Here is a 27,311-nt window from a genome sequence, read left to right on the forward strand (position 1 = left end):
GTCGTGCTTACCATGAATTTGAATTTCAGATCGACCAAAATGATAACACTTAGATGGAACCATGTGAGAAAGTTTCAGCTAAATCGCACGGGTAAGTTCAAACGTGTAATAAAGATGGCGGCTGTGGCGGTCACCTTGGATTTTCGATCTACCTGTAAACAACACTAGTCAAGAACATGTCAGGATCATTTCAGGCCAGTCTTAATTATTGTGAGCTAAATCGCAACGCTTGAAAATGATCGTAGTTCAACATGCGTTTTATGATGACGGTTGTCTTGGATTACTTGAAACTTGCATGGAATTATCCTGACATAGTCCCGACAAATTGTTGTTATTTTTCGTTTCGATCTAAAATCAAGATGGTCGCCAAAACCGCCATCTTGAAAACATATTTTTGAATTTTTTCTCACGTTCTTCCACTGCGATTTGGTCGAAACTTGCCTGAAACAATCATGACATGTTCATGCAGTGATATAGCTCTACAAAAAGCGCAACAGCTCCACTATACAATTAATTACAACATGAATATCCCGCAGTCCTCTAAAACACATACCTGCATTTCACATGCAATTGTGTAAACTAGTGTCTTTGCAGGTACAGGGAACGTTTGCTTGACCCGAGTTTCTGCTCCTGTTTAGCGCTCAGTATACAGGGAGTGGGACGACTGGTTCGCCCGTTGTCAGTATAATGTGACCGGGTGTGGTGTGTTGCTTTGTTTCTTCGGCGGCATGCTTCAGTGATATAGCACTATAAAAAAGGAACAGTTCCACTATACAAGAAGACGAAAAAGTTTTTCCAATCGGGTCATTTTGTTTGTTGTTTGATTAATTAACGTCCTATTAACAGCTATGGTCATGTAAGGACGGCCTCCCATGTATGTGGTGTGTTGCGTGAATGTTTTGCGAAGTGCGTGTTTTGGGAGATTGCGGTATATTCGTGTTGTGTCTTCTTGCATAGTGGAACTGTTGAATCGAAAAACATCAATCTGATTAAAATACAGTTCATTATTGTCACTACTTTTGAATATTTGCAGTTTGCACTGACATGGACTCGATAACCATGCTTTCTAGTATTATTATTATCAGTGTATAATGTTAGCACAACACGCGCGGCGATTATATTGTTACGTGAATAGTCGATGGCGTAGCAACGTGAGGTCATGACCCCACTTTTGGCGGGAACATATGAATGACTCGATTCCAATCAGCTGTTCAATCGAATTCTTTGACGAAGAAGGGAGAGAAAAAATATGTTTATTTTAATAAAAATATGCAACTGCCGCGGGAAAAAATAATATTATTTTACTTGAAAAACTGTAAATATAAGGAATGGAGCCCATTATCATTATAGCCTCATAACCTCAACAAAATAAACATCTGATTGGGCGTTGTCAGATCTTCTCTTTAAAGGCGTATTTATAAGGATCTGTATTGTAATCAAATAGCAAAAACATACACATTGAGTCCTTTTTATGTTGTTTGTAATTCGTGGATAACAATTTATGCTTATAACAAAGTAATTAGCATGCCCGAAACATCAACAATAACAGTATATCATGCAGTTTGTAAGCTTTATTCAGAAGCAGAAATACAAGGACATGGAACAAGAGATAGACAGCACTACTCTGGAGATTATCAAATTGTTCAGATGATACAACATAAAGTGTAAGTAGCAACTAAAGGTAATTATATATATATAATGTTTTTTATCAGTCTGGAATATCAGGTAAGCACAAATCATTTGTCCTGTTTCAATTGAAAATGTCTTTGTTTTTGCGTTTAAATTGAACTATCGATTTCCATATGGTTATGGCAAATAAAAACTATTTAGAAGTGAAGAACCTGGATAATACTTATAGAAGTACAAAGTTAATGTTTGCCGATTATTCGGGACACTGGTAAAGTTGTTGACCGTTTTGTTACATTAAAGGCTGTACCCATTAAAGGTAGTGTAGACGCCTCCAAACAGATAGCAGGAACTTGAACCTGTTATGGCAACGTGCACGACATCTTCTTTATTCAGCTTTATAACAGCAGAGTTTCCAAACGTCAGGTACCCATATGAGGAGTAAGCGTAGGAACTCACAACGGTTTCGTTGTTATGGACGAGGGTAAGGTGGCAGGCCTTTGAGTAGTAGCCTGTGACGCTTTGGTAGTTGAAGACATATACCCCGTCAGCTTTCGATGTGAACACTCCTGTGTTTCCATTATATGCTTCTCCGACATTTGTGTCGACACTGGAGAATTTCAGTCCGCCGTTGATTCGACCGTTGATTTTCGTTTCTGATATATGAGCACTGAATGCATACAGCCCACCTGAAATATAAACAAAGAATACGTATACAAAGAAAAAAACAATACCAGTAGATTACTTATTAAACAAATATTTGAATATGAATTAAAAACAGACCCAAGGGCCTTAACGGTAATTTGACTACCTTGGCAAGAGTCATATAGGAAATTAATTAGATATGGTGTCACGGTAGGCATCTTCGATTTGGGATCAACCAGATATCTAACAACACTTTGTCAAGACAATGTTGGGAATCCTTTAGGTAAGTTCAGCTAAATTACACTGGAAGAAGTTGAGAAGAAATTCAAAATGTGTTTTCAAGGTGCTGGTTGTAGCGGCCATCTTGGAGATCGTATCGACCCAAAAATAACAACACTTGGTCGGGATCATGTCAGAATCTTTTCATGCATATTTCAGCTAAGATACAGTAGAGAAATGTAACAATGAACAATCCGTTTCTATACGGGATGGTATTTTTTCTCTATCTAAAATAGGAGCAGAGGAATTAGTAATTTTCTTTATCTACAAAAGTTACTTACTTTACACCATTACCACTATTGAAAAGTTTGAGCTTTTTATTTTAAATCTAGATAGATATATTAAAAATTATTAATTGCGTCCCGCAAAAAAATCCATGGCACTATGACTTTTATGGCATTAAGTACTGATTGCGCATTCTCCAAAATCTAAAGAAATATTTTGTATGCATTTTCGTATTAGGTACATACATATAAATACGATAACACGTCAGTTACTGTTCAAATGATTGGTATCGTTAATGCTCTGTCGGCAGTGGAGCATCTTTAATCATTTACACACATTTCACGGTACTTAAGAAGTGGGGAAACGTAATAAATAGGATTAAAATATAACCCTAATTATAAAGATGCGCGACAAATACCCTAATTATAAAGATGCGCGACAAATACGATTTATTACAAAAAACCCATCTTGCATGTATTTACATCGTGATTTATACATAAAGTACAATAGTTTGTCATGAACTAGTAAAAAGTACGTACCTGTTGTACTGGATGGTTCCCCGGACGTGTCAGAGTCAAGTTGGTCCTCCAGCGTTTTCATTCTTTCCTCTAGCCTGTCGAGTTTGTCCTCAAGACGGTAGAGGAGGCATTCGTATTCTTTTTCTGGTTCGATGGTGACTTCATCCATTGCGGAGGTCAGTGCTTCCTCTATGTTTGAAGTCAAAGAAGCCAGGCCCACCGATACGAAGGCGAATGCGCTGAATAATGTAACTATCATCATCATGATAATGTTCGGACTACAAAAGTAAACTCGGAGAAATCTGTATGTTGTTTCTCTAGATAGATACCTTGAAGCTGCGGTGTTGCTCCTCGAATTTTCGCAGATTCTTATAGTACAATACATCGATATAAACTCTTGGATCCTAAAGCTGTCGCCATCATCAAAAATATCGTTTATCTTTACAAGGTAACGAACAGAACGGCCTTACGTTTCTTCTTTGACAATAATCTGCTTAATGTATTAAACAAGAGATAGATACTTCAATACTATCCCTGACTACGATATTTTTCACTATCGATTAACATCACAAATAGGGGTATATGTTACTGGACTTAAACAAATTAATTACAATATCAATCTATTTGTGATGAATTCCTTATATGCTTTGAAGTTCCATCTACGTACATTCTTTTTGATGAAATTATAATCGAATACAAAGTATTTAACTAATAAATCAAGAGGATCTATTTGCAGAAAATATAACATCAGCCATTCGAAAACGTAAAATGTTATTTGAAACAAGATGCCTAATGGGTCTGTATCGCTCACCTGTTTCGTGCTAAAAAAACAAGCTACCAACTTGAAGGCTTTGGAATTTAACTTAATCTATTTATTTCTACAGATGGATTTTAAAGATGCTCCTGTATTTCCTCCCAATCTAATTGAAATACAGATCCTTATAACCACACCGGTCAATCGAGTATCCGACAACATCCCATCAGGGGTCATGTTCGGATGACCTTTGTTCCACGTGTACATCAGATAAAAAGCATTTTCTATACATTGCTACAATGTGCATCAATTGACAACACCATTTCGTCCCAGTTTACATACAATATAAGATTTGTTGTGCTGTTTGGGCGAGATGACTTCGTACATAAAAATAATTCTGACAGCATTTACAAACTATTTCGTCCAATAAGAGTCACATTCAAGATTCTACCAGCAGCAATTTGATTGGCCATTTCCAAAGGTCATCTGGACACGACCCCTAATGGGATGTTTTCGGATCCTCTTATCCAACACAGTGATATTAAGGATCTGTATTTCAATCAGATTGCTATCTAAATCAAAGCTTTTAAAAATAGCATTGATTTCTTAATTAACAATGCATTTTCGCTTATTTTTTAAAATAAAACGATTTAGGAGTTTTACCCCGGAAACAATATGAAATTTGGTATTTTGATTGATTTTCCATGGTAACAGATATAAGTCCGAAAATGGAAGGTCCGCAATAGCAAAAGGCAAAACTAGGGCACTTGTCCGACATCTACAGAAAGTTTCATCGAGCTTCGTTGAATGGTTTTGGTTGGAGTTATAGCCCGGAAACAAAAAGAAGCAGTAATTTGGTATTTTTGTTACCAAGTTTCCATGGTAACGGGAAAAAATCGGAAATGGAAGGTCCGCAATAACAAAAAGCACAACTAGGGCATTTATCTGGTGTATACAGAAAACAACCATTTCAATAATTTTATATAAACCACAGTGTTAATGTTTGTTCAAGTATTAATAAAACCGATAATATTAGATAGCTATAATTAAAGTCTCGATAGAAAAAAAGTTTGGGTCCTTCAGGTCAAAGTCCAACCAGTGTAGCCATTTTGAAATCAGGCGCATTTTGTACTAACAAATCCTGAAATTCAAATGTTTTCACCTATTTATTATAAAAATAATATTTAGAACCTAAATCTCAATCTGAATTTCCAAAATCATATCAAGGTTATCTAGGAATAATTACCTGTCAGAAAAAAAATACTTTTAAAATTCATAATTAATCAACAAGGACATAGTCATTCAGATCCCCCGCCAATGGAGATATCAAAGCTGAAGTAAGTTTGATTGTGGAGACTTATGTGTATGGAAAAAAAAAACAGGAAAAAGGAAGTTGAGCTAAAGAAAGATGGAGTATAATTCAAGTAGAGCGGGGCTGCAATTGTTGAATCAGGTATACAGCCTTGACATTTATATTAGACTATATACACAAAGATGGGTGGAGTTTTGCAAAGTAACATTTACCATTTACCATGATATTTTCAGCAATGTTTCCATGGTAACGGAAAAAGTGCAAAAAATGAAAACCTAAAAATAGCAAAAGGTACTACTAGACCATAAGACCAATGTGTGTATGAAGTTTCGTGGAAATATCTCTACTGGTTTTAGAGTTATGCTCCGGAAACCATTCGTACGGACGGACGGACGGACGGAACCCATTTGTATATCCCCCGCCAACTTCGTTGGGCGGGGGATAATAAAAGATTGCCAATCCACGGCCGGGTCAAAATTCTTTCCTGGGCTCAATCTTGTATAAACAGGGGCCATTTTGAAGATATTTTTTTATTTAATTGGTTGTTCCGTACATAAAGTTTCAAGGAGCTGCGTTGAACGGTTTTTGAGCCATAGCCCGGAAAAGACTTTAATTGTCAACATCAATTTATTAAAACACATCAAGGGATGTTTTCATCCTCTCGGAATCAATCTGTAGGGGATGTTACCGTTTATATCATTAACAATCTAAAGTAACGTATTACAAAGATATCATAATACAAACAATACGACATGGTTCTTAGAAACTTCATATGAGTAGATCAATTTGTTTAATTTTTGATAATTGGCGCACCTTTCGCAGAACAAAAGTGCAATTACTGACATGTTACACTGCAAAGATTTGATAGTTATGATGATGGTAACAGCAGGTGAAATAGTTGTTCACTTTATACATTGTTGTATTGATCAGGTTTGAAAAGAAATTGATAAAGTTGATGATACGATGATATAGAAAACAACCTGTTGAAAAGGCGAATCTATTTCCAACGTTTGAACTATTAATTAAATGCTATTTGTGAAAATAAGATGAGGTTTACAAATTAGCGTTAGCCAGTTGATATACCAAAATATATATCAAAAGTTTACTTTGCATTATTTAAAAGTTACATAATAGGACTATGAATTAACCTTAAAGATAAGTTTTCAAAAACGGCTTTTGAAGTAACATAACGGTTATTGATAAACCTAATGTTGGCGACAGATTGGAATTACAAGACAGGAATCAATATAGCACTATAAAAGAACAAGAATTTGCGAAGTGTCAACAAACCTAGCAGGTTGTTATCTACGCTCGATATTCACGACAGCTGATGATCCTAGTCAAGATGATGTTTTCAGTGTTTTATGCTTTCCTCCTGTCGACTATTCTAGCGGCAACTTCAGAGGGGACAACGTTAGCCTTATCAACGGCAGAGGTAGCACTTTCTCCAGAGGTCACAGTAGATATGAAGGAGAGCACAGAGAATCCGGAAAACACGTACGCATGTCTCATGTACCGCTTAGAGGACAAGTTGGACAGAATAGAGGAAAAGATGGCGGAGCTAGAAAGAAAAGCGAATGTTAGCACTACCGATGAACCACATGAAGGTATGTTGATTTAGTTAGTTTATATGCGATGAAAGAATATGAACATTTGAAAGGTATAAAGTCTGTATAAATAGAAAAAAATCATATTTACAAAATAAAGTTCTTTCCTTAAAATAACCAAATTAAAATTATGCTTGCTGCCCCTATTGCATAGACTAAATTGAGGATCTTATCTTTTCTTTCTTCCTTCCTCACTTCCTTTGGTCGAGACACATCAGTCTTTGATCTTTTGGCACAGAAAAAGATTTTAAAGCGTTCTACATATATTTCTCTGCCTCTCTAAGTTTTAAACGTTCGATATGTACCGACTTTGGTAAAGTTCGTATTCGCAAAGTTATTGAATAATGAAATAACAAGAGGGTCATCTGACAGGGTCATCTGACTACCTCGGCTATAGTCAAATTAATCATATATGGTGTCATGGTAGCCAACTTCGATTTGGGATCAACCAGATCATTCCATGATCATTTCATGCAAGTTTTAGCTAAATCGCACTTGTAGAACTTGAGAAGAAGTTCAAAATGTGTTTTCAAGATGGCGGCTGTGGCAACCATCTTGGATTTCGGATCGATCCGAAAAATAACAACACTTTGTCGGGACCATGTCAGGATCATTTCATGCAAGTTTCAGTCTAAATCGCACTGGTAGAACTTGATAAGAAATTTAAAATGTGTTTTCAAGATGGCGGCCATCGTGGATTTTGGATCGACCCGAAAAATAACAACACTTAATCGGGACCATGTCAGGATCATTTTATGTAAGTTTCAGCTAAATCGCACTGGTAGAACTTTAGAAGAAGTTCAAAATGTGAAAAGATAAGCTTGTCGGTCATGTGATGCAACTCGGTTTTTTTATATTACCCCAAAGTTTGAAATATGGCATTGACTTTTGCGGTTCTTTCAAAATGTATCATATTTCATGCGACATTTGCCGTTATGTCAATAGTATATTGGTGCTTTAATGGATATGAACCATCCTATGTAAGCATCCATATTCACAAATTGTATGTTTTTGTGAGTTTGTGATAGTAAAAATTACAATAAATACAAAGTGGTAGTTTCTACTCCTGTTTAGCGTTCAGCATAAAGGGAGTAGGACGATACTCAGTCTGTGGACACATACCATCATGATAAGCTCATATAAGCCAGAAGAAAAACGTAGGTCGTGTTCACGTCAGTCACATGGTACGATTCCGGCAAAACTCGAAGCTACTGAACATGGCGGTGATTGAAGGCGCTTTATTCAAAATCAGGAATATATGATATATGATCCCTAGATTTCGGCTCTGTTATAGACCGACATATTCTTTTGGATAGTTAAATCATCAAGGTACATATCCATGTTTAAACATCAAATGTTTAAGCCATATATCGTTACAGTGAAATTAGCTGATCTAATCAACAAAACTATTCACTAGCCTTTGTGAAGGAATATTGATACACATAATATATACATTTTCGTGTCGATGGATTTGTTCTATGAGTAATTTAGTAGTATTGTTATGTTGTTTTTGTTTTATTATTTACTTATATTTCAGGTGCGATGTATGCCTTCAATGCTTATATATCAGATACGGCTGTCAGTGGACGAACCAACGGCGGACTGAAATTTTCTAGTGTCGTCACAAATATCGGAGGAGCATACAATGAACACATTGTCTGATTATCTATAGTCATCATGCTTTCTCCGCCATCCGTCGTCCGCTGTCAGTAAACTTTCCAACTTTTTTAGGTTTTGAAATCATTCTGACATTGTCTCAACATAGTGTTGTTATTTTCCAGGTCGATCTGAAATCCAAGATGGCCGTCAAAGCAGCCATCTTGAAAACGCATTTGCACTTTTCTTCTCAAGTTCTACCGGTGTGATTTAGCTGAAACTTGCATAAAATGATCCTGACATGGTCCCGACCAAGTGTTGTTGTTATTTTGTAGGCCGATCCGAAATCTAAGATTGCCGCCATAGCCACCATCTTGAAAATATATTTTGAACTTCTCAAGTTCTACCGGTGCTATTTAGCTGAAACATGAATGAAAATATCTTGATATGATCCCGACCAATTGTTGTTATTCTTATGGTCGATCCGAACTCCAAGATGGCCGCTACAACCACCATCCTGAAAACACATTTTGAACTTCTTCCGGTGCAATTTGGCTGAACATGCCTAAGATGATCCTGATATTATCTTGACAAAGTGCTGTTACCTGTCTGGTTGATCCCAAATCGAAGGTGGCTACCCTATCACCATATCTAATTAATTTCCTATATGACTATTGCAAAGGATGTCAGATGACTGTTAGGGCCTTTGGGGTAATTCTTATGCCAATTGATTGTAATTCTTATGCCAAGTCATTTACTGGTATTGTTGGGTTTTTTTTCTTTGTGTACGTATTTTGTTGCTTATATTTCAGGTGGGTTGTATGCATTCAGTGCTCATATATCAGAAACGCATATCAGCGGTCGAATCAACGGCGGACTGAAATTCTCCAGTGTCGACACAAATGTCGGAGAAGCATACAATGGAAACACAGGAGTGTTCACATCGAAAGCTGACGGGTTATATGTCTTCAATTACCAAGGGGTCACAAACGCCTACACAAGACAATGCTACCTTACCCTCGTCCATAACAACGCGACCGTTGAAAGTTCCTACGCTTACTCCCAAAAAGGCTTGCTGACGTTTGGAAACTCTGCTGTGATTAAGCTTACCAAAGGAGATGTCGTACATGTTGCCATAACAGGTTCAAGTTCCTGCTATCTGTTTGGAGGCGTCCACACTACCTTTAATGGGTACAAAATTTAAAGCAACAAAACGGTCAACAATTGTACCAGTCTCCTGACCAATTGACAAACATTACCCTAGCACTTCTATGTGCATTATCCAAGTTCTTTTCTCCTAAATGCTTTCATTATACCATTTTTAAATTGATAGTTTAACCATTTAAACGCGAAAACAAAAACATTTTCAAATGAACAGAAACATTTGATTTGTGCTAATATGAAATTCTAAATTGATAAAAACATAATATATATATTCAATATATATAAATGTAGTTGCTGCATAAACTTAACATCGTATCATCGGAACGTTTAGATAATCTCCTAAGCAGTGATGTCTATCTCTTGTTCCATGTGTCCTTGTATTTCTCTTTCTAAATAAAGCTTACAAATTGCATGATATATTGTTTTTGTTTATGTTTCAGACATGATAATTACTTCGTTATGAGTATTAGTCGTTCGTTATACACATATTACAAATATCGTATCAAACAAAGTCAAGAAGGACACGGTGGGTATGCTTTTATAAAGTCGAATCGGGTCAAGCAAATGGTCCTTGCACCTGCTATATATACTAGAACATAATTGCATGTTAGACGACAGAGATATGTTACAACCCGTTACAACATACGAGATAGGTTGGGAGTTGAATGACATGAATGTTAACTTGAGATTGCTGATTTTCTGCTTGTGAATCATTTTCTTTATTTACGATATTTAAGGCGTGTTACAGATTTTAGAAAAGAAAGATAGATGTGGTTCGCTTGGTATTGTTTTACATAAAATAAAAAGACCTCTTTCACGAACAATGGAAAGAATGGTTTGTGTCTCAAATCCATCATATTTTGTTGTTTTTCAAATATCTAGTACATCCCTCATTCAACTATAATGACTTTCTATATTTTTTTGCAGCTTTAGTTGCCATGGTAAACATCCAAATATGCATAAAATATGAAAATGTGGAAATTTTGACAATTTCGGGCATTTTTTGCTAAGTTTTTTGTCTGTGAAACTATACAACGCATCCATGAACAAACTTAATATTTACTGAGAATATGTATGCACTTACAAAATGTCTTTAGGAGAAATATACAGTTTCAAGGATGCACCCAATGGTTTTTAAAACAATTCCTAGCGAATAATGCCCAAAATTGCAAAATGTCCACATTTTCATAATTTACGCATTTTTCAAGTTTCCATGGCAACTGAAGCTGCACAATTAGACAACTAGTATAACGATTGAATTAGGAATTTACTTAATATTTCGAATTCAATTATATAAATACTAATACACATTTTTTAAAACTTAACGAATTTGGGGGCCAAAAAGAGCCCAAACCATATTGTACATAGACGTTGCCCACGAATCAATATAATTAAAACTAAATGTCATGTAGCAATCCTTGAAAAACGTTTAGAAATTGAAAAGCCTATATAGGGGCCTGTGCTAGGCAAAATTAAAGTTGCCCAGTGGAGGTGTAAGACAGGGCTCCTTTTTTTATCCAAAACGGTATCAGAATTTTGTTTTATATCGTCAAACTGTATTATTTTCTCATGAATAGAAATACATATTATGGTCCCAATTTTGTTGGAAAATATGACAAATACGATTTTCGTTATATCTTAAAGATGGCGAAATTCTGAGTGCTATTTTAGGTCATGTCAATAATTACCAAATATGATTCACCTGCTTCCAGTTTGTGTGCACCAAAAAAGCTTTCTACAACGAAAGTTCATTAGAGGAAGTAAATATTATGAATATTTCAGAAATATCATGAATGAATAAATAAGAGAGGGGACGCAACTCTTGCCCACAAAAAAGAATTATTTTAAAGGTCCACTACCTTTCATGAGCAAAATTTTGAAGGTTTCTTGAAGACATTAATAACAAAAGAAAATATGTATCGATGGTTTAAGCTAAGTAAAAGCACCAAACATCTGCAAGATTTTCTGTGTAATAAACGAGAACAGTGGAGACTAGGTTCTTTGTTCTGCCGTCTGGCGCAGTGATAGTCAACTACCGCGCGGTATTTAGGACGACGGCAGAAACATAAAACGACCCTATTTATGAGAATTAATAATTTATTTATTCTAATTAAATTACAGTGTATTCTTAACCACTCGGCCCCTTTCACAGTGTATTCAGAAAGGGGCCGCGGTGGCCGAGTGGTTAAGATGTTCCGACATACAGCATTACCACAAGCCCTCCACCTCTGGGATGCGGGTTCGAATCCCATGTGGAACACAAGCCCTCCTCCTCTGGGTCTCGAGTTCGAATTCCATGTGGGACAGTTGCCAGGTACTGACCGCGGGCCGGTGGTTTTTCTCCGGGTACTCCGGCTTTCCTCCACAAACAAACCTGGCACGTCCTTACATGACCCTGGCTGTTAATAGGACGTAAATATATACAAACCAAACCAAAACAGTATTCAGAAGGTGATGGTACGTGTGTTAGTAACGGTAAATTAATAACTTTTGCGATTTATAAAATTATTGGTCTAGTTTTGCATCTCCATCTTAAAAATTAAAAGCCATTTCGGAAAGGTAACGGGCCTTTAACATACCAATGTATCAATTTATCAAATTAAGAAAAAAATAATTACAAAATGTGACTTGGCTTCGTCAAAATTGGACACAACAGAAAATTGACCTTTCTGTATAACCCCTTAAAGAGAGAACCTTGCTATCGTGTTATATCATAACCACATATATATTTGTGTCTACAAATGTATTTTGTCATATATAATCCCATTACTCAAAATGATAATCGTGGTCTGAATTATGAGCCAATAAATGCAGCCAAGACTTGGTATAGTAATATCTATATACACGAGTGGGACTCCAGTTTACTGACACCAAGTTAGTTCGCGCGGGAAAATTGACATTGTAGTTGAATGAACAAGTTTAGTAATGGAAATAGTTTAAAAAAATCTTTTAAACGTCTGGATTATCAATGGGAATCTAAAAAGCTATTTAAAAACCATGCGCTTTTATTTTCTTTTTAAATATGTTGGGACTGTTTTTCATCACATTGACCTTGGCTGTTCAGGTTAAATGGTTGAAACGGGAAATTAAAATCTAAATTATGATTTACTTTGAAACAGAAAAAAAAATGTAAATATTACAATTAAAGGATTGTTATAATTAGATAACATTTACTGGAGATATAAATGCAATCTGGGTGGCTGATAAATATAAAAGCACCCGTAATCCTAAGGAAAATAAAACTTACCGGTCGTGGCTACCAGCGCCTGAGGTTCCAAACTGACACGCCTTCTTTCTTGCTGTAAATGGACTGTGCTTCACCCATTAATGGCAATGACCCTTTCTTTTGTAATTACGCTACAACCCAGATAACCAACTAGTGGTATTCTGATTTTATGTCCGTGCCTATAATTGAAATATGTAAAAAGTAAGCGATATGTCTTTGAAAGAATGAGATCTCCCCCTCATCCGAGCTTTAGTGACGGATGAGGGTGATTCTTCTGTATCAGCCTGAGGCTGAGGGAATAAGGAGCATTCCTGTATCCAAGCCAACGTAACCTCGTTTTAGAGACAAAAATATGCAAATGAGATGGGTCTATATCTGGTCAGACACGCACAAGATCGCCATACTTCAAAGTAAAAACACTGTTTACATCAAGGGCAGGGCCCAAGGGAGGGCAAAGAAACCTTATTCCCTCAGCCTCAGGCTGATACAGAAGAATCACCCTCATCCGTCACTAAAGCTCGGATGAGGGGGGAGATTCTTTCCGTATTGCGCTCTTCCGCTTCCGGAATAAGGAGCATCTTCAGAGGATGGAAACAGTGATAAAAGATAACACAACAAGAAAATAAGTTCATAAGTGTAATGAAAAACACATTTCAAAACTATACATCATGATACAACAAATTATGCTGCTGTCTGCAAAACTGAATTTGCAAAGACACTACCATCACTAACATCCCGCTGATAAAATGTCGCGAATGTACGCGCCGAGGCCCAATTGGCAGTCTTCAGAATGTCACGTAACGGAACACCTGCCCGAAAAGCCTGAGAGGAGGCTGCTCCTCTAGTAGAATGTGCTTTAAAAATAGGATCTATGCCTGCTGCCGAAAGAACCTCCTTCACCCAACGTGAAATCGTAGATGGTGACACTTCATCGAAAGTTTTATAAGAAATGAACAGTTTCCTACTTTTCCTCCTCTTACGTGTAACCGACAAATATTGTTTTAACACTGTCAAAACGTCCAACGTAACGTCTTTCTCATAACGATATAACTTCACCACTGTCGACGACTTCCCCGGTTTAGAGGTTTTAAGAAGAGCTTTAACATAAAAAGTACACGTATCGCCCGACCAAGACATGCTGTCCACATCTAATGCTGCTAATGTCTGACACCGTTGCGCCGTCGTCAACGCAATTAAACATACCAATTTCAACGATAAATCCCTCAAAGATAAAGTTTCTATACACGGTAGGTTCTTCAGATAAATCAGCACCTTTGAAACATCCCATGTTTCCACATACCGAGGCATCGGTGGGTTCTCGTTAAATAACCCCTTTATAACACGGGAGATTCGTTTACTGTTCAAACACACATTACAATTTAATAACTCGAGAGTTTGTGAAAGCATAGATCGGTGCGTGTTCGCCACGCTATAAGACCTGCCCAAAGACACAAGATAGTCACAAATTACAGCTTCATCGGTAGCCCGGCCTGAAAAGCCCTGGTCTGTGAACGCTGTCCGTAGACGACACAAGCGGTCAGGTTCAGTGTCCTAAACAGACGATGACAAGAACCATCGTGAGGTAAAGTTATCAAATCTTGCCAATGAGGAAGTCTAGCTGGCGTGTCAATAAATCAAGTAAAGTGGGAAACCACGCCTGACAAGTCCAGTTTGGTACAACAATAATAGCTCTAGATATCCGATCATCAATCACCTTTCTCAAAACCCTCCCAATCAAGCAGAATGGAGGAAAAAGATATGGTTCATAATCTGACCAACATACTGTGAACGCATCATAATTCTCGGACCCAGGGTCTGGGCCCCACGAAACATATCTAGATAACTTACAATTAAATCTGGATGCGAACAGATCAACATCTGGTCGAAAGAAATGTCTGCAAATTCTCTCGAAAATTTGAACATCGAGACTCCATTCTGTTTGAATCGAAAATTGTCTCGACAAAGAATCTGCCTCGACATTTTCACAACCTGGTAGATACTTGGCAGTTAGAAAAATCTGTCTATCGTAGCACCATAACCAAATATCTTTGGCTAGATAATAAAGATCACATACGGTACCACCCATATTATTGATGTAGGAGACTGCTGTGGTATTATCACATTGAATAAGGATATGAATGGCCGATCGCTTTTTACAGAAAGCATGAAGTGATAATTGGATAGCTTTTAACTCCAAAAAATTTATATGACATTGTGCTTCTTGTATAGACCAAAGTCCATTAACTTTCTGATCATCAAACACCGCACCCCATCCTTCTAGGGATGAATCAGTTGTCAACAAACAATCTGGTTTATCAGGACGAATAGATTTCCCATTTGAACTGATAAGATTCTCATTCCACCAATGAATCTCTGTAATGCTTTCTGATGAAAGAACGACAAGGCCTTCATAGTCATCACTGTTTTCTGATAGACCTCTCACTTTATCTGCTTCTAATGATCGATAATACAATGGGCCAAGTAACACTGCCCTGAATGACGCTGTACAACATCCAATGAAAGAAGCCAATTTTCGTATTTGAACGCAGGGTTCTGACAGGATCTCTGAACATTTCAACAAGATCTTTTGGACTTTCTCATCAGGTAAAAATACCTTGAACTGAATGGAATCTATAATATAGCCCAAATGTGTAATAACCTGTCTGGGGTCAGTAACCGATTTCTCATGATTGACCTGAAAACCTAATCTCGCCAGAATATCGGTCAACGCAGTAGTGTCCTGGTGACACCTATCTTTCTCAGAAGCTCTTCTCAAAGAATCATCAATATAATAAAATGTCGAAATGCCCCTGCTTCGCAGGTACCCATAAATTGGTTTCAAAATCTTAGTAAAAACTCTCGGTGAGCAGGCTAACCCAAAGGGTAAAACTCCGAATTCATAGAGTGTCTCTCTCCATTCAAATCTGAGCAATTTCCAAAAATCTGGACTAATCGGTATGCTAAAATACGCATCTTTTAAATCAACAGATGTAAAGAAATCGTCTCTTTGTACTGACAGTAGAATAACATCCAAAGTTTCTTGTTTGAAGTGCTCATAAGCAACCCATTCATCATTCAGATCTCTTAAGTTTATGACTGGACGATACTTTCCATTTTTCTTCTTAACTAAAAAAATATTTGACAGAAATTCACCAGGCTCATGATAACAAGGAAAAATCGCCTGTTTAGACAAAAGTTCTGATACTTCCTTATCAACCAATGACATTTCATCTTCTGAGAAAGATATCGGTGCTGGCACACTATATTGACAAGGCCACTGTTTATCAATCAATTCTATCTCATAACCCTGAACTGCGTTCAAAATCCAAGTATCGGATGTAATACACCGCCATTCATCAATGTGATTGGTAATCCTACCAGAAGGCACACTTACCTCTACTGGTTGCTCTTGTTCTGTGACTGTGTGTAATTCTGACTGTCTGGGGAGTTCTGGTGGAACTGTGCATGCCTTCGTCCCCGTCGGTTCCCGAATCGTCCCCTCTGGAACCCTCTGCCTCGCCCCCACGGAGCCTGCCAGTTTTTTGTGACATACGACCGACCACCACGATAACTAGGGTATCGATTACCCCTTCTCTGTGTACATCTGTTCAAGTCATCCAACTCTTTAATTCTCTTTTCTACTCCCTCACCGAACAATTCTGATGTGATAGGTGTATCGGCATTACACAGTGGGACTAAGTGTCTATAAGGCAGCGACGGCCTCATAAAGAATCTACGCTTCACTGAAATGTCATAATGAACATTACACAACAAGCTCATGCCATCTTGGAGCAACTTCTTGATCATTTGTCTATCGTCCGTATCGGGGACTTTGATTTTCGGAAACTTTGAAATTAACTGTAAGAACGGCACCATACTGTGTGCCAAAAGACGTTGAAAGTCTTGTAAGGTTCTGTCCGATGTCTGGGCAGCCGGCCCAATAAAATTCCACACCGCGTGATTCGTGTGAGGCGGCAAGATCGCATCAACATTCTCCGGTACCCGGTATGTTTCATTTAGAGCAGTAACATCAGCTCTGGTCCTCACCGCGTGAGAAACATTGTTAGCCAATTTTCCCGAAATGGCCGGCCCGAATTTCGCTTTATCGTAAATGTCGGATAATTGGAAGATCTCCTCTTCCATTTCATCATTGTCAGAGACCGCCTGAACTTCCGACTCGTCATCAAAAAGAGAGAAATCGTCCGCCTCTCTACCAAACACACCACTCTGTCCTCCATTTTGATTGTCCTCTCGCGAATTCACGTTCGCCTCGAGATTAACCGACTTTCTCGATTTTTTACTAGAATTCACGTTCTCATCTGTCTTTCCATCGGAAATGACCTTAGTAAGGTTTTGAATTGCCGACAACACATTATCAAGCTTTCCATCATCTGTGTTGCGTTTTCTCTTTCTACTTGAGTGTTCGGTATTTTCCGTCTGCGACGGTTTCACTTTCGATTTGTCAGCCTTTTTACTATCTTTCTTTTGAGACTGTTGCCGAGTATTCGAGGCTGGTGGTTTAAAAGAAGAACCCGGTGCCCGGGACTCGTGTATTTCGGCTGTAACTTTCATTTTAGAACTAAGGGACTCTCTTGTAACATTTCTAATTCTTCCTCGGAACCAAGTCCGATGGACACATCATCACCCGAGTCCGACATATTGTCCAACACGTGACCTCGCGTGAGGCCAAGAAAAGTCTGAAAATAAACACAAAAACCGAATGTCATAACGAAATAAACACCGAATTGTGTAGATAAGACCCGAAATTTCAATTGAGAAAACTCATAAAGAAGTGTGCGTGCCGACAAATGTCTCAGGACTTACCTTTACGAGGTGTACGCTTTCGAGCTCAAAAAGGAAGATGGCGATCTTGTGCGTGTCTGACCAGATATAGACCCATCTCATTTGCATATTTTTGTCTCTAAAACGAGGTTACGTTGGCTTGGATACAGGAATGCTCCTTATTCCGGAAGCGGAAGAGCGGAAGAGCGCAATACGGAAAGAATGAGATTTAGCCAAGTTGTTTCCTTGTTTATTATAATACTTGGTTTTTTTTTCGTTTACCTGCCATTTGCATCGCCATCATTCTCTTAAAATATCAGTCGAACACCGACAATTAGTAATTTTTGCTGCTGTTTTTTAAATCTAGCAAGTACATGTATCCAGTGTAGTGTTGAATTTAATGGTGTTAGTGTCTAGTGCGTGTTGGCTGGTGAATCCATTATATTTATTTCATTTCCGGTTTTCTGCTTCACATTATCGATAAGCCTTTTGGACATATCGTATTTATATCCCGATATGTCCACCTCGGCACTTCCGTTAAGCTTTGAGTCAACTTCCGTCCTTGTTAAAACTTGACTTCCGGTGTCATAACACTAATGTCTAGTTGTAAGACATGGTGGAGCTGTATTGAACTTTACAACTGAATGATTAATTGGCGACCATTGGCCTTGACAGTCTTGATGTTAGATACTTATCTATATGTGGCGTTGTACGGATTACTTACAACTGATAGACTAGTCAGTATATGATACATAAAGGAAATACGTTCTTCAAAATACTGGTTTACATCTGTGTTAGGATCAATTCTTGAGGAGTTGATGTACACTTTACCGTATAACCTTTCGCTTAGGTATGTAATACAAAGTTTTCATTAAAAATAAAGAGTTTTCTCTGTTTCTTCTATATTGTTTACTAATCTGGTTGATATTGTTAATGAATTACATTTGTAAAAAAAGGTTATTCCCTGGCCAAGACTCACCATAGTTAAACGTGATATAGTAGCGCGTTAGAATTGTACCTGCTGTCGGGCTAATTGAACGGAGTGGTTATAAGGATCTGTATTGTATTCATGTTGGTCCAACAAGTCAGCGTACATGTATTACAGTATTATCAGCCAAAAAACCGATTGTACTAATTGTTATGGAAGGCCCAAGTGCATGTCACTTATATCTTCGTGGTAAACATGTGGGATCAAAATGGGTGATCATAGCTTGATAACCATGTGTCACTCAAGTTGCATAAATGCTTTTTACGTGTTTCAAATTCATGCTCAATAATGTCATGTACATTTATTTACAATGTATGTATCTCGCGATCTACCTTTGAATGGAATTGTGTGCTTCCTTGGGGCAGCGGTGGCCGAGTGGTTAAAATGTCTCAACGTATTTCCACAAGCCCTCCTCCTCTGGGTCTCTAGTTCGAATTCCATGTGGGACAGTTGCCAGGTACTGACCGCTGGGCTGTGGTTTTGTACTCCGCTTTCCTCCACCACCAAACCTGGTACGTCCTTACATGGCCCTGGATGTTAATAGGACGTTAAACTAACAAAACCCGAACCTGTATGCTTCCCATGAGCAATGTGTGGCAATTGTTTTACTCAGCTCCATACCAACACATGTTTTATATAAATGTCTTTGAGATTTTATGGTTTTCACACTTGCTGCTGCCTTCAATGTTTCGATCAATATGACGGATTTCATTTCCACGTTCTCTCATCCCATCTTTGTATTAATTTGTTAACACTACTCCCCTGGTAACCATATATTGCATGTGTTCTTAGAAAGCCCCATTATTGTCCATCAAACTTCCAAATTATTCCCTTGTGATAACCAAATAATTTGTCTTTTCAGGAAAATGCCATACTCTGTCCTCTCCATTTTCGGATGTTAAGTACAACACCCATTTGCAGTAAATCAAAGAAACTTGCTTTTCAATTCTTTGAATCACATTATTCTAGTTAGATTTCACTAAGTTTCTTCCATACGAGAAAATCATAATTCCATTGTTGTTTTGTTGGTTTTTAATGAAAATGTAAAACGAGATTAATAATTCTGTAGTGTCGCAAAACAGGCATTAGCTTATCGTTAATTCTACTCTTATCATCACCTTCTGAACAATTAAATAAAGTTGATTAATTTAAATGAATTAAATTTGTATTTACTCAACGCGGGTCGTCTTATGTTTCTTGCTGTCGCCAAAATTACCGTGTGTGAGACGAAGTCTCATGGTGACCTATTTTAATCGCCTTTTGTCCGTCGTGCGACGATCAACTTTTTACATTTTCGACTTCTTCTCCAAAAACTACTGGAGCAACTTCAATGACATTTTGCACAATCCTTCTAAGGCATAAGGCCAATTAAAAGTGTGAATAACATGACCCCCCACCCCCCAGGGGGCTGTGGGAGGGGCCAAAGGGGAAAATTGACTAAAATTTCAAAAATCTTCTTCTGAATTCACATAATTTATTATATGGTAGAATTAAATTCATAGATAGAAAGGTCTCAAAGCCCTCTGAAAAATTGTAAATTATATGACCATGGGGTCTCGGGTTTTCCCCTAGGGTGGGGGTTAAGTTTACTATAGTTTATATAGGAAAACACATTTTTGAGCATCATTTGGTCATTTGTAATAGGAAATTATTCAAACGTCATCAGAATTATACCTAGGAAATGGCCATTGAATCCTATTAACAAATTTTCTATGACTGACCCCCAGGGGCCTTATGGGCGGGGTCAAAATGGCTAAAATTTCAAAATCGTCTTCTAAATTTACAGATTTGATGGAAATAGATACTCTTCATAGATTGAAAGGTTTGAAGGCTCTTTACAAGAATTGTGAATATATGGTCCTTGGGTCTCAGGTTTCCCCCTGGGGAAGGGGTTAAGTTTTGTTATAGTTCACATTTTTAAGCATTATTTGGTCATTTGTAATAGGAAATTAGTCGAATGTTATCAGAATTATCCCTATGAAATGGCCATTGAACCCTATTTACAATTTTTCCATGACTGACCCTCAGGGGCCTTAGGGGCGGGGTCATATAGGCTAAAACTTTAAAAATTCTTCTTCTGAACTGGAACTGGTAGAATCAAATACTCTTCACAGATGGAAAGGTCCTTTTTCAAAAATTGTGAATTATATGACCCTGGGGTCTCAGGTTTCTCCCTGGGGAGGGGTCAAGTTTACTATAGTTTATATAGGAAAAACACATTTATGAACTTTATTTGTTTAGTTTTCATAGGAAATTAGTCAAACTGGGTTAGAATTATTAGCCTGAGATAGCATTTTAACATCATATCAATATTAGTCCCAGCTGCCCTTTAGGGGCCAGAGGGGCGGGGCCATAAGGGGGACAAAATGGCAAAAATTTCAACAATCTTCTGAATTCACAAATTTGATGGAACCAAATAATTTTCCTAGATTAAATTTTTAAAATCACTGACTGACTTCAAGGGCATGGTGGGCCAATATATAGTGTTTACATATCATTGCTTCATTCGGTATCCGAACTCAGGTGACCGTTAAGGCCCATGGGCCTCTTGTTTTTTTAACCTCATCTTAGTTACCGATATTTACTTTCTAACGTTATTATTGTTTTTAAGAAACGTTTATCTTTGTTTCGGAAAGGTAATGGGCCTTAGTTATTTACATGTCAAAAGTAACCTGAACCTGCCTCTCATCTCAGGTCGTTTTGCTTTATTTTTTTTTTAATTTAATTATGTTGGGGTGTGCTGTTTAGTGTCTTTTGCGAGATATTCCTATCATACAACAAATGTAACAATAATACTCTGTGGCACAATACAAACAGACATGTATACCAAAGTATCACATCCACCTACATATTGAAGACAATCCTCTGAATTTGCGAAAGATGATCCTTGAATCATCAGCCATTATAATAACGGCTGTTTTTGGTATTTATGATGGATTTATAAAATCTGTTACCTGTAAATGATAGAGATCGGGTTATCTCAGTCTCGGGCTAAGATTTTGTAATCCCAACCAGGCGTTAGCCGAGGTTGGGATGTTACAAAATCTTATCCGGAGACTGAAATAACCCGATCTCGATCACTTCAAGGTAATATATTTTTTCTCGTGCCTCTAAGATATAACAATACCCATCTATATATGCGTTGAGAGTGTAAAATTATCCCGTATTGGGCCTCCTGGTTCAAAGCCGATTAACAATTTAATCTGCGCTTCGATTTCAGTCATTCCGCGTAAAATATAGTTCGGTTATATCAAAGAAGAACGATGATCAATCTGTACATACTGTTTTAATAATTAAAAACAACAACCAGACAATGCATGGTAAATGACTTAATGCACATATTTCTAATGATATTGATTATCTGACGCGTGTGACGTCAACGATTCGAGAGTATCATGTCACATGCGCGGACTGTTACATGAATTGCGAAAAAAATCCGCCAAAAATCACGTAAATGTACCAGAGAGTTCGGACGAGATAGAATAATCTAACACCGGGTATCATGTGAGATTTCCTTGTCCGAGGTACGAGAGATATATGTCAGTTACAACAGTTAAGGACAGAAATTTGTATGTATGGTTATTTTGGTTAAAGTCAAACAGCCAGGGTCACGTATGCAACATGTTGTGTGTGTGATGTGCTAAATGTTTTGGGAGGCTGCCTAATTTTTTTGGAGGCTACGGTATTATTTTGGTATCCCCTTGTAATGCTGAAACTCTTGTACTTTTTCATTAAATAATACTATCTCTCTGAAGTGTGCCAAACAACATACCCCGCGTGTTCACATTCACATATTCATATTTGAAATGTAGTAGAAAGTACTGATGGTTACTATGACATATTGTGTAAAGTAACCACTTACATGCGTTCGATCTAATAAAATTGCCAACAACTTGAAGAAACCAAAGCTGAATTAAAGAAATTCTCAGGATTACAATAAATACTTTTAGAACCCCTTTTAAAGGATAGAGCGTTATTACTTCGCTAATGTGAGCATTATACTTCTCAATATTGATTAAGTGTAATGTTGACTTAGTAGAGCTCTGAAAATGTCCCCGATTGTGTACTGGTGACAGGGTACAACTGTTCGACAGATGGAAATTTTACGGGATATAACCGTACGCGTTATAAAATGCTTTTAAGTTTGCATCGCAAACCAATGATGTTACTACAGTTGATATCAAGAAAATGTCACATTCAAAAGTTTACTCTATTCTTTACAGCAATACTTGAAAATGGCGGACCAAGCAGCAATAGAAGACCGATTTGTGTTGTTAAAGTGTAGCGATAAAACGCAGACATATCGGATGGCTGATTTAGGTTGTGCAATAATATTCACGAATGACTGATATTTGTAATTATTCTTAACAAAATCGAACCCATGACATATTGTTTAGTAAAAACTGTCAAGCCAAAAAAAATATGTCCATTTGGTCATGGTGATATATATGATATTGTATTAATATCCCAGGCAACCTATCCGGAGTATATGATCCGATGAATCCGATAGCTTTTTAATCTTTTACTATATTTATCTGCATTTGTCCTTGTGGTTGCCTTAGTTGTTTGCCCTGTGAGGTGGTCTCTGCAGGTAGGGCGTTAGAATTGTACTGCTTCCCCTATTGCATGATCGTAAAAGGCGACTAAATTAAGGATATTATCTTTTCTCTTTTCAGTTTAAACATATTTTATTTGAACAAAGTCAAAAGGAATTAGGCACAAGTTATGCAACTTAGAATTGCCCTCTCCCATCTCCTTCCTAACTGACTTTACTCTTCCTAATGGCTCCCTTGACACCCCCTGGCTGAGACACACCCAAGTCTATAAAAGTGGTAGTTCCTGCTTTGCGCTCAACATTATGGGAGTGGGACGACTGGATGGCCCATTGTCCGTATAATGTGACTGGGTGGGGAGGTGCATTTGCTTGGTGTCTTCGGTGGTATGCGTCAGTGACATAGCACTATAAAAAAGGCAAGTTTTCCACTATACAAGAAGACACAACAGGAATATACCGCAGTCTCCCAAAACACACATCTCGCACTTCACACACGCAGCACATTACATACATGGGATGCCGTCCTGACATGACCATAGCTGTTAATAGGACGTTAAAAAATCAATCAAACAAACAAACAAAGCGCTACAAACGGACATAAGTAATATATCCCCACACGGAATGTGTTGAATTATAGAAAGGATGGCAGGAAGAAGGAGAAAACGAAGTAAAACCTCGTCACCTAGCAAAACGCGAGTACCACTAACCATACGAACAGTAGTACACCCGCGAACACTATTTTTACTGATTCATTAACTAACATACAAACGTATTAATAAATGTCAGACGCTCACAATTCCCTCCTTGGGGTTCTACAATGCGCATTTTGCGTATCAAATATACAGATACATAAATGTAAGTGCAGGCTTGTGGGCCGCCATGGCCAGGATCTGTGATAACGGCACCTCGCCCATTATCCTTCCCAATCCCAACGCAATCAGCGGCACCATCTCTAATACCTGCAGTAGCTTTTTAAACGATGACAAAATACATTCATATTTAAGCGAGAAAATTAGCAAAATGGATACATTTATTGGAGAACGGCTGCCAAAGCTTGATCTCCTAGAAACTATTCACGAACTGGTGAAACAACGGTGGATGTAGAACAGTTGAAAGAAATGATATCGACATAGAGTAACGTTTCTATTGCATACAAACGAAAAATTGATAGGGGGAAGTTCAACTTGAGGGGAAAATCTCCCTCTATGAAATGCAACCTCAATGTAAATGATATTGAATACAGTGACCTATGCTAGGAAATGTAAACACAGAGCAAGTCTAAAAACATTTAATAACTATGTATCGATGATATATCGGAGCCATTCCCCTCCAGAGTATCCACGGTTAAGAGAACGGAGAGATAAAATCATTGCCAGATTTCCAATTAATTCCGAAAGCTTTTGACTCCATACAGTGGCATTTCCTAGATAAAGTCATGGAAAATTTTTATTTTAGGTATTCAATAAAAACATGGTTTAAAGTTTTATACATGTATGTCAGAATTTTTCAGTGTTCGTCGTGGTTGTCGTCAAGGCGACCCACTCTTTCCATATCTCTTAAAGCAAACACAGACGTTAAACCACTGAGAATGTTGGGTAAAACTTTTCGTTTAGGACAGTATACAGATGACTCTTACATGTTGTACATGATAGTTCTAGCCAATCTTTATATGCCACTGTTGAAATATTAATGCTATTCTCAATTTTATCATGTTTGAAAATGAAATAATACGAAGTCTAATATCTACTGACTAGGTAGTAAGAAATATTAAACGGACAGAATTTAAGAAGATTTAAAGGAATTGTTACATTTAACATTACATTTTGCCCACGAACCAATTTGTACTACGACAGAGAATCTTTTAGATACAATGTACATGGGAGGCCGTCCTTGCATGGCCCTGGCTGGTGATATGACGTAACGGTGGGGTTGCATATCAGTCCACGCTCCGATTTTTGGTCACATTTTGCAGTCTAGGTACATTACTATTTATATGTGCTTTTTATTAGGGATTTCTATTTACGGATGGAAATCCCTTTTGTTATTGTTCTGTTTTTTCTTATTATTATTAGGGATTTCCATTTACGGATGGAAATCCCTATTGTTATTGTTCTGTTTTATTTTATTAGGGATTTCCATTCAGGATGGAAATCCCTATTGTTTTTGTTCTGTTTTTTCTTTTTATTATTAGGGATTTCCATTGAGGATGGAAATCCCTATTGTTATTGTTATGTTTTTTCTTATTATTTTTCTTTTTTTTTTCTTATTTCCACAAATCTTGTTAGCAGGATATCTCACGAACGGAATAAGGTACGATGCTCAAATTTGGACACGTTATGTATGTACATGAGTGCTTGAAACGTAAGTTCGAGTTTGTACGATAAGGTTCAAGGTCAAGGTCACAGACGTAAAAAAACAATTTTTTTGGAACGAAGTTTAAGCGCTCATAACTTCATTACCGTACGGTGTACATCGTTCACGTTTTGTTATTCAGATAGATCGTGACATTGCGCGTGCTTTTCCCATGCCATGTTATCAGAGATTATGTCAAGGTCAAGAGTTCGCTACGGGGTCAAACAAAGGTCAAAAACGAAATTCAACACAGAAAAGTTTTGAAAGTTGGATATGAAAGGGCATGCCCTCAGAAATATATAATGACAAGTTTTAAGGTCATGTGATCCAAAATGGCGGAGATATAGGCCTTTGAAAAAAGGCTATTTTGGCGTTTTCCCGCCAAAAAATTTAAAGGTTTCAGCGCCTTTAATACTTAACACACATGCTTGATTTTTTGTATAGACATAGCATGGACGAATGTCTACAGAACTTATGCTGTTTTATTGACCTTGACATTCATTCAAGGTCACAGGGTTCAAAAAGCTTTAAATCTTTAAACGACATCTTCGTAATAAATAAGAGGTGTAGAGCGCTGAAATTTGGAGACGTTATGTACGTACATGAGTTCTTAAAATGTTCTCGATTTTGGAGGATAACGTTCAAGGTCAAGGTCACAGACGTAAAAAACTGCTTTTTTCGAACGAACTTTAAACGCTCATAATTTCATAACCGTACGCTACACAACATGTATTTTTCATTCTCCATGTAGATCACGATAATTCACGTTTTTTTCTCATTACATGTTATCAGAAATTATGTCAAGGTCACGAGTTCACTAGGGGGTCAAATGAGGTCAAACAAAGGTCAAAAATGAACTTTACCATAGAAATGATTTCGAAGGGCGCATATGAAAGAGCATGTTCTCAGGCACATAAAATGACCAAATTCAAGGTCATATGATCCAAAATGGCGGAGATATAGGACATCAAAAATCGAAATTTTAGTTTATATTTGCCCTTGCCCGAGACGTTTCAGCGCCTTAATACCTGTATGTACGGTGTTGATTTTTCATACGCTGTGTTGTATGAACTTTTGTCTTCAAAACTTATGAATTTAAAGGGTTATATAGAAAAATGGCGGAAATATAGCTCTCCAAATATGGCAATTTGTGTCATTTTCCTTATTTTTGTCCGTAATTTGTGAGCTCGTAGCACCTTTATCATTTATTGTAGGGTGTTGATTTTTGTAAATATAGACATTGGCACATTCTCTGTACAGACTTTTAATTTCAAAGTCATGAATTTGAAAATGGCGGAAATATAGCTCTCCGAATATGGCGTTTCGTTCATTTTTTAATAACGTAAATTTTACCGTAATTCATGAAATTTCAAAGAGAAATGTTTTGAATTGGATGTGAAAGATCATACTCTCAGACACATAAAATGACCTAATTTCAAGGTCATAAGATTCAAAATGGCGGAGATATAGGACATCAAAAATCGAAATTTTAGTTTATATTTGCCCCTGCCCGAGACGTTTCAGCGCCTTTACCTGTATGTACAGTGTTGATTTTTCATACCTATGTTGTATAAACTTTTGTCTTCAAAAGTTTATTTTTAAGGGGTTATATAGAAAAATGGCGGAAATATAGCTCTCCAAATATGGCAATTTGTTTCTTTTTCTTATTTTTTTCCGTTATT

General features: G+C 37.3%; 4 protein-coding genes across 4 annotated transcripts; 1 reads left to right on the plus strand and 3 right to left on the minus strand.

Moving 5' to 3' along the window:
- Window positions 1-1,553: 1,553 nt before the first annotated feature.
- Window positions 1,554-3,652, minus strand: LOC138331723 (complement C1q tumor necrosis factor-related protein 3-like). The gene is made up of 2 exons (XM_069279475.1): window positions 3,315-3,652; window positions 1,554-2,315 (listed from the first exon to the last, which is right to left on the minus strand). The coding sequence occupies exons 1-2, from the start codon at window positions 3,556-3,558 to the stop codon at window positions 1,924-1,926; spliced, it is 636 nt and encodes a 211-aa protein (XP_069135576.1). The 5' UTR covers window positions 3,559-3,652; the 3' UTR covers window positions 1,554-1,923.
- A 2,973-nt stretch (window positions 3,653-6,625) lies between these two features.
- On the plus strand, window positions 6,626-10,141 carry LOC138331724 (collagen alpha-1(VIII) chain-like). Its single transcript, XM_069279476.1, has 2 exons — window positions 6,626-6,966; window positions 9,375-10,141. The coding sequence occupies exons 1-2, from the start codon at window positions 6,690-6,692 to the stop codon at window positions 9,764-9,766; spliced, it is 669 nt and encodes a 222-aa protein (XP_069135577.1). The 5' UTR covers window positions 6,626-6,689; the 3' UTR covers window positions 9,767-10,141.
- Window positions 10,142-13,617: 3,476 nt separating this feature from the next.
- Window positions 13,618-14,932, minus strand: LOC138330610 (uncharacterized). The gene is made up of 2 exons (XM_069278169.1): window positions 14,801-14,932; window positions 13,618-14,503 (listed from the first exon to the last, which is right to left on the minus strand). Exons 1-2 carry the CDS (start codon window positions 14,930-14,932, stop codon window positions 13,634-13,636), a joined length of 1,002 nt encoding a protein of 333 aa, XP_069134270.1. The 3' UTR covers window positions 13,618-13,633.
- Window positions 14,933-16,348: 1,416 nt separating this feature from the next.
- Window positions 16,349-17,526, minus strand: LOC138330611 (uncharacterized). The gene has a single exon (XM_069278170.1). The coding sequence runs from the start codon at window positions 17,522-17,524 to the stop codon at window positions 16,349-16,351; it is 1,176 nt and encodes a 391-aa protein (XP_069134271.1). The 5' UTR covers window positions 17,525-17,526.
- Window positions 17,527-27,311: the final 9,785 nt, after the last annotated feature.

This window comes from Argopecten irradians, chromosome 9 (genome assembly GCF_041381155.1).
Source record: "Argopecten irradians isolate NY chromosome 9, Ai_NY, whole genome shotgun sequence".
Taxonomy (NCBI): domain Eukaryota; kingdom Metazoa; phylum Mollusca; class Bivalvia; order Pectinida; family Pectinidae; genus Argopecten; species Argopecten irradians.